Genomic DNA, 8402 nt, shown 5'->3' with positions numbered 1-8402 from the left:
ATTATTTAATGGTGGCAACTGATCGTCCCATGATCCCATCTGAACTTGACTCGTCGGATGGAAGTTCTCACGTGCAGTTATTGCACCTCGTGCATTTATTATGTACGCTCAATGGAGTCAAAAAGCATCTTCACCACAACTCAATGCAGTACGTAATAAATCGACGGATTTATGGCTTGAAGGTCGCTCATTCGATGGGAATCGTGTGAGCGAAAATGCAGCTTCGTATTATATGATTTACATATTAAATTTGTTACACGATCTTCAACATACAATGAAGATTAAAGGAAGAACAATCGAAGAACAGCTGAATATGAAGAAGAGGAAGAGGAATAGCTGAATATTAAGAAGAAGAAGAGGAATAGCTGAAGACGAAGAAGAAGAAGAAGAGGATAGCTGAAGACGAAGAAGAAGAAGAAGAGGATAGCTGAAGACGAAGAAGAAGAAGAAGAAGAAGAAGAATTAGAAGAAGAATACAGCTGGATATGTAGAAGAAGAAGAATAAAGCTGAATATGAAGAAGAAGAATAACTAAACACTCAAGGAAGAAGAGACGAGCAAACAATTTCCTCATCTCCAAATCCGTGCAGTTCATTGAAGGAGCTTGAGAGTTTCATTCCAAGTCCAAAATATCCGGTTAATGGGGCGAAACTGAGGCGCTAAACCCCAACGGTGTGGAGTTTCGCGGTGAAATGTGCGGCTGTTCCGTGGTTACGCAGTAGCCATGCATTCTTTAAATCTCAGTTAACCCGGATGACCATCGGACGTTGCTGCTTCTTTTTTTGGGGGGTGTTTTATTTAATCTTCAGAGTTAATGGCGCGGCTGTACGAGCTGGTTCATCATGACCGTTTGCGGTTCTGAGGTGGGTGCTTGACCGCAGCGAAGCTCTACTGATGAGATGAGGTGACGGCCGTTTTGGGCGCGATCGGTCGGTGAGTGGTGCTAGTGTGCCGTCCAGCTCGGGGCGCACTTCCTTCTCCCGCGATTCAAGGAAACAGCGGAGTCGTGCGGGTCTTGTAGGCCTCACTAGGCCGCGGCCGCCGTCCGCACGCGAACTGTGTTTGTTTTGTATTCTCGGAATTCTTTTTAGTTATTTTTATTGTTTCGGTCGAATAAGCATATTGCAAGTTGAAATAAACGCGGAATGTTTTTTTTGTTGTTAACGGTGGGAGTAAATAGTAACTTTGGTGATTTTATTTGTAATCCACTCAATGACTTGTACTTTTAAAATTTTAATCTTTACAAGTTACGAAAGTGTTTTCCTTTGTACTGTAGTTGCAAGAGTTAGTTCTGTTCTTGTCGAGGTCTCGCTTTCTTTCCACTTCATGCTGTCCACCATGCATTTCGACATCCTCTTCGGCCTTCAGCTTTCGTACTACTACTACTACTACTACTACTACTACTACTACTACTACTACTACTACTACTCCTACTCTATGGAGTGCAGCCTGTGGCTGCTGGTTGCATCACTGGTTGGGACGCGGCTTTGCTGCTGATGCAGTGTCCCCCTTAACAGTGCACTGGTACTCATTTTGCCAACCGGAAGGATGACAGGTTGAGTCAACCTCCTGGTGTATTAATTCAGCGGCCCAACGGGGCTTGAACTCAGGACCTTAGGATCCCAAGCTGCCACCCTAAACACCAGGCTGCTGCTGCTGCTGCTGCTGCTGCTGCTGCTGCTGCTGCTGCTGCTGCTGCTGCTGCTGCTGCTGCTGCTGCTGCTGCTGCTGCTGCTGCTGCTGCTGCTGCTGCTGCTGCTGCTGCTGCTGCTGCTGCTGCTGCTGCTGCTTGTTGTCCACCTGTACCCTTCCACCCTGCTTTCACTATGTCTCTCTGCTGCCCTTTGCTGTATGCTGTGCAATACCTTGTTCCAATGTAAGCCGGGTGTTGCTTTAACGGTTAAGGTGGCTGGCTTAAAATTTTAGGATCTCGAATTCGAGGCCCCTGTCTGGCCATTAAATAACACCAGGTGGGTTGACTCGGCTTGTGGTCCTCCGAGGTCGGCAAAATGAGTACCAGCAATTGGAAATAGCGGCACTGCATCAGCGGCACAGCCGCGCTCCCAGCAATGATGCAACCAGCAGTGACAGACTGCATATGAAATAATAATAATAATAATAATAATAAGACCTTGTTCCATCACTCGGGTTTTTGTGAAGAAGTTCCTTGGAGTTAAGCTGAGTAGATGTTTGACCAGCACCATCCCGTTCCCAAAGTGACTCGCACACTTTTCCGTTCCACAGCTGTTCCTCGGTCACAGGTAACTATGACTGACCCGGATTACACACAATGTGCTGAGGACCATCAGTGCTTGCTGGTGGTGGTCAAACCCCTGGGCTCCATCTCGAAGGGCAATTTCTCGTGCGTCTTCGATAAGATTTCATCAGTTGAGCAAGCAACCCTGCAGGAATCTCATCGAGCCACTTGGATTCGCTACAAGCAGTACTACCCTCCTGAGAACAACGATTGGGGAGACTTCCAGGCTCACCGTCGCGTCGTGGGCCTCATAGCCGTGGCGGAGAGCTGCGACTCCCAGGAACTGTCTCAGATATTTGAGAGTTTTGATGGGCTCAGGGGGGAGTACGGAACATCTCTGTACAACTGGCGAATGTTTGTGTTTGGCCTGACTGGAGAGGTTGTGGATCAGAACCGCACGGATGTAGACTTTGTCAGCGATTACGAACAGTTGGGCGGTATTACCCGGACTGTGGAGGAGTTTACCTCCTCGCTTTTCATTGTGCTCGAGTCGAAGCGGTTGGATCGTGCTAGTGAGAAGGCTGGAGACAAGATGCCACTGCTCTGTGTACCATTTGAGAAGAAGGACTTCGTGGGCCTGGACACTGACAGCAGGTGAGCATGACACTTACTGTTCTTGTCACTATATTATGAAACAGTCACTTGGATGGTTTCATTGATTCTGATTCCTGAGATATTTGTGATATACACAGGAGGTCATTTGGTCCATCATGACTGCTTTTATCATTGCCACATTCATTCAATATGCAATTTAATCTGCATTATTTTGTTGGAGTGGAGGGGGTGTCCAGTGTGAGTGTTTGGAAGGGTGGGGGATACAGGGATGTCAGCAGGATTTTCTTTATTTACCTTTCTTGCGGAAGATGAAGGTTGTAGGTGAGGAATGAATAATTTTATACCATCTACGGTTTCTGCTGCAACTACCTGACAAGGGAGACCATCCCATGCATCAAGTACTCTCTGAGTGAAAATCCCTCACCTGATTGTGTTTTTTTTTTTTAAACTCTCATCTTCTTTATTCTCAGGCTATGTTCCCTATTGTACTGAAAACCTCTTCTGCACTTATTTTGTTTCTACCCTTCATTATCCCAAACATTATCATATCCCCTCGTAACCGTCTCCATTCTAATGTATAAAGCCCTGCCTCCTTCAGCTCTTCCTCATCGAGCTACTAGGTCGATTCAGGGCAGAACTCGATGAAATTAACGCTGAACCCTTTCTGTAGCAGGTATGTCCTTCCTCAGATGTAACCAAAATTGAACACTACATTACAGATGAGATCTAACTGAATACCTGTACTACCTCTTGATTTATAATTTACTCACAAATACCACCCATTGCTTTGCTAACAGGAATACTAGGGGGGGGGGACAGGAATGGGGGTGGGACAGGAAGGAGGGGTAGTGAGGAGGGAGAGGGAGAGGGAGAGTGAGCGGTGTGGGAAGGGAAGGCAGTGCGATAGGGGGAACGGGGGCAGCATGAGGGGGAGAAGGCAGCAGGAAGGAAACTAGAGGCACTGTGTGGAAGAGAGTGGGGGAGGGAATGGTGATGGTCAGGGGAATGGAAGACCACATGAGGGGAGGGGGAGGGAAGGCACTGGCAGCATGTGGGGAGGGTAGGCAGTGTACTGTTGAAGATTCGGCGTCACTTAACAGCACCACCGTCTCAGGGGTTATAACGCTGGCTAGTTCGGCACACGCCTCAGATCACGATACCAAAGTATCCCTGTGCCTTGCCAGTTGGGGATATACACCCCGGCTACAGACTGGGTTTGTCAGAGACCGAGCGAAGTCTGCCAGAGTCCGTAACCAGTATGGTTTTACATACAAATCGAGCGATTGTTCCTCAGCGCGGCACGAAAAAATTCAAGGTGGCAAATCTCGTATAAATCAGCCAGATTTATTGGGGACATATCGGGGAGCACGACACAAGCAAAGCATTCACGAACGTTATAATTAATCTATAACCCGCTCTTACCTAGGGAGCCATGGATACGGGTTTTGAAGGAAGCCCTAGCAAAATAAACCTTAGGCCTGGACAACATGCAGACAAGACACGGAGTACATGGTGGTGCCTCATCGATGAGAGGAAAAGTGTCGAAGGCACGACTGCGGCTCGTAACAAGCCGATGGTGTTGGATTCGAGCGCCCAGCTCGGCATGCAGCGTGGCAAAATGGCGCTCGTACTCCTATCGGCACCGCTCGCGCATGCCGCGTGGCAAGATGGCGGCGACGACGTCCTTTTGTCGGCACCGCTCACGCACCAGCCTCGGCACGTCTAGCCCCTGTAAGGTCGACGGCACAGGAGCGAAATATCTATGGTGTATTCCAGCTGGTTTTTCACAAGGTCCAGTATGTGAATCCAGGCCTGGCCTCTATATCAGACCAGGGCAAATCTGAGTGTTGGGCTCTGCAGGCGGATCGACGGGATCAAAAGACATGGCCCAGCCGCGCAGGGAGCAAGGACAGTCAGAGGCCCCGTGGTTGGATTCAGGATGAATCTGTGGATGATCTGCATGCTGGATCCATGGCCGAGGAGGAACAGCCGACCAAGCCACTCCTCATTAACGCAGATCGCAGACAGACCGCACAAAGCAGTTCCTCCCTTGCCTTTCGGGATGGGCCTTTTGGACCACCTCTGGGACCCGTGATTGGTCCATCGTTCCAGTTTGCTGCAGATCTCCGCCAATGGGTTGCTGACACGTCTTGCTGAGTGACTGTCAGGGTGCTGGGTGGGGGCTCGTTTAGAAGGGGGGGAAGGAAAAAAGAAGGCGCCTCTTAATACACCACCACCATATGGGCACTGGACAGCCTGCTACACCTCCCGACACACATGTAACCTCCGATTAGCAAACAACCTGGCTAAACATGCATTTAAGGGGGGATCTGGGCTAATCCTATATTTAATAACCCACTAAGGGACCATTTCCGCAACAGTACCAGGGCCATAAAATGTGCCCAAACAGCAACATTTTATTTTTAACCGCCATGTTCTATATCCCCGGTGTGTACCCCGGTCAGAATAGGTACACCGTATCCCTGCGTGTCGTAAAAGGCGACTAAAAGGGTTGGCGTCAGGAAGGGCATCCGGCCATAAAAACATCGCCTCAAAAGGAAACCATGATGAGTACAACTGATGGGCAGGGTACAGCCCGAAGTACCCCGTGGGGGTCCTCACCCCCTCTCGTTAAAACTCAAGGTGGGGAACCCGATCGAAACAAGGGAGGAAATTTTTCCATTTATGATGACCAATCGTCTGATGCCCCACGTGGAGATCGGTTTCTGAGGTTTGGTACATGGAATGTAGGGACAATGACAGGGAGATCTGGAGAAGTGGTTGAAACATTGGTCAGAAGAAGAGTGGACATATGTTGTGTGCAGGAGACACGGTGGAAGGGAAGTGGTGTGAGAATGGTGAAGGGAAGGCAGGGGCAGAAGTACAAGTTTATGTGGCAAGGGTGCCCGGAAGGCGTGCATGGTGTTGGTGTAATGTTTTCTGAGGAGTTTGTAGACAGTGTAGTGAGTGTGACTAGAGTGAGTGAAAGGTTGATGATGGTGAGAATCGTGATCGGAAATCTCTTGGTGAACGTCATCTCGGGATATGCCCCGCAGGTCGGTCGAAGCGATGAAGAGAAGAACATGTTCTGGTGTGCGATGGAGAAGTTGATGGAAAATGTGAAAGATGAGGAAGTTGTTGTGGTTGGAGGAGACTTGAATGGACATGTGGGAAGGAGTCCAGATGGTTTTGAGGGAGTCCATGGGGGTTATGGATATGGTGTGAGAAATGGAGAAGGTGAAAGGATCTTGGAGTTTGCTGATGGAGCTGATTTGTTGCTCTGTAATACTCAATTCCAGAAAGCGAATAATAAGCTTATTACTTACACGTCAGGTGGGTTGACGACAACCATTGACTACCTGATGGTGTGTCAGCAAGATAGGGGAAACCTCCGGGACACAAAGGTGATCCCAGGGGAGGAGACTGTTTCGCAGCACCACCTGGTTGTCTGCGATATAAGGGGGAAAGGTGCGCGGAGAATTCGGCGGGTGAAGTACCAACCGAGGATGAAGGTGTGGAGGTTGAAAGAGGCGACAGTGAAGGAAGCATTAAGAGAGAGGCTGAGTATGGTTGAAGATGATGTGGTTGAGCTTGAAAGTGGTTGGATGTCAATGAAAGCTAGTCTATTGGGAGCCGTTGGTGAGGTATGTGGATGGACAAAAGGACCACCGAGGCACTCGGAAACATGGTGGTGGGATGATGAAGTTGGAAAGACGATTGAAGAGAAGAGGAAGAAGTTCAAGGAATGGCAAAAGGCAAAGGGTACGGTGGAAGAAGAGGCTGCACATGAAAGTTATAAGGTAGCCAAGAAGGCTGCAAAGAAAGAGGTTGCAGAGGCGCAGGAGGCCCATAGGAAAATGTTTGGAGAACGCTTGGATTCGGAGGAGGGTAAGAGAGCGGTATTCAGGATTGCAAAGCAGATAGCGAGAGAGAGGTTTGATGTGACGAGGGTGAGTTGCTTGAAGGATGAAGTGGGGCAAATTGTTGTGGATTCAGATGGAATTAAAGGAAAATGGAAGAGATATATGGAAAGGCTGTTGAATGTAGAAAATGAATGGGATAGAAACATCGAGAGTAGCCCGGTTTTAGGACCAGCAGAGAAGATAACTGAGAAGGAAGTTGAGGAAGCTATAAGAGCAATGAAGAGTAGAAAAGCAGGAGGGCCGACGGGAGTTGTGGGAGATATGTTAAGGCAGCGGGAAGTTGGGATGTGAAGAGAATGACAGAGATCTGTAATCTGGTGGTGAAAGAAGGCCGCATTCCAGTGGATTGGGAACTGAGTACCCTCGTCCCTCTGTACAAGGGGAAAGGTGACCCTCTGGACTGTGGCTCCTATAGAGCAATAAAGTTATTGGAGCATGGAATGAAGGTATTGGAAAGGGTGTTGGAGAAGAGGATAAGGAAGACGGTAAAGATTGACGAAATGCAGTTTGGATTTATGCCAGGAAGAGGAACGACAGATGCAATTTTTATTGGAAGGCATTTGCAGGAGAAGTACATGGAGAAGAGGAAGAAGTTGTTTTTTGGGTTTGTTGATCTGGAGAAAGCATTTGATAGGGTCCCACGCGAAGTAATGGCATGGGCATTGAGGAAGTTAGGAGTGGAGGAATGGTTGATCAGAGTAGTGATGGCCATGTACGAGAGAGCACGCACAGCTGTAAGGACGAAGGATGGGAACAGTGGTGAGTTTGAGGTGAGGGGTAGGAGTGCACCAGGGGTCGGTACTAAGTCCACTTCTATTTGTAGTTGTGATGGAGGTGCTGGCTCGGAGGGTAAAGGAGGGTTTACCGTGGGAGCTGCTGTATGCACATTATCTGGTGTTGATTGCAGAGAGTATGGATGGACTGAAGGAGAAGATGAACAAGTGGAAGGAATGTATGGAGGCAAAAGGTTTGAAGGTGAATATCGGAAAGACGAAGGTGATGGCAAGTGGTAAAGCATGTGGTGAGGTGGAAAGGACTGGGAAATGGCCGTGTGCTGTGTGCAGGAAGGGTGTCGGAGTGAACTCCATTCAGTGTACAATGTGTGCTGAATGGGTTCATCGAAATTGTAGTGGGGTGAGAGGGTCATTAACCAGTGTGGCAGCTACATTCACATGTAAGGTGTGCAAAGAGGGAGCAGCAGATGAAGGAATTGTTGAGTTGGATCTTGGAGATGGTGTGAAGCTGGAAGGGGTGAAAACATTTTGCTATCTTGGAGACATGCTGAATGGAGAAGGTGGACCAGACTCTTCGACGGTTGCTAGAGTGAGATGTGCATGGAAGAAGTTTCGGGAACTGAGTGGCGTGCTGACGAAGAGGGGAGTGTCGTTGAAGCTGAAGGGAAAGGTGTATGCAACATGTGTGAGGAGTACGATGATTTATGGGAGTGAGACATGGGTACTGAACATGGAGCAGCATCAAAGGCTGGAAAGGGTGGAAATGTGAATGGTTCGGTGGATGTGTGGAGTATCGTAGAGAGAGAGGAAGACAAATGATGACTTGCGGAAGATGATGGGAATAGAGTCTGTGATGGAGGTTGTGAAGAGAAACAGGTTGAGATGGTTGGGTCATGTGTTGAGGAAGGATGAAAGTGACTGGGTGAGAGGAGTG

The 8402-nt window shown here is 48.6% G+C and overlaps 1 protein-coding gene across 5 annotated transcripts in view; it reads left to right on the top strand.

Annotated features, from left to right (window-relative positions):
* The first annotated feature begins 408 nt into the window (after positions 1 to 408).
* TRAPPC9 (trafficking protein particle complex subunit 9) overlaps positions 409 to 8402 on the top strand; it is a 131025-nt gene continuing 123031 nt past the window's right edge. For 2 of the 5 annotated variants that reach the window (XM_085855025.1, XM_085855022.1), the window contains exons 1-2: positions 412 to 862; positions 2244 to 2850. In XM_085855025.1, the coding sequence (XP_085711151.1) occupies positions 2267 to 2850 (584 nt within the window). In that variant the 5' untranslated portion in view covers positions 412 to 862; positions 2244 to 2266. Of the gene's footprint in view, positions 933 to 2243; positions 2851 to 8402 lie in introns of all 5 variants that reach the window. The other 3 variants (XM_085855026.1, XM_085855024.1, XM_085855023.1) reach the window with 3 other exon arrangements.

The sequence above is a fragment of the Eptatretus burgeri genome, chromosome 14 (assembly GCF_056783735.1).
Source record: "Eptatretus burgeri isolate ZD-2024b chromosome 14, Ebu_testis_v1, whole genome shotgun sequence".
Taxonomy (NCBI): Eukaryota; Metazoa; Chordata; class Myxini; order Myxiniformes; family Myxinidae; genus Eptatretus; species Eptatretus burgeri.
This window is presented reverse-complemented; position numbering and strand designations above follow the sequence as displayed.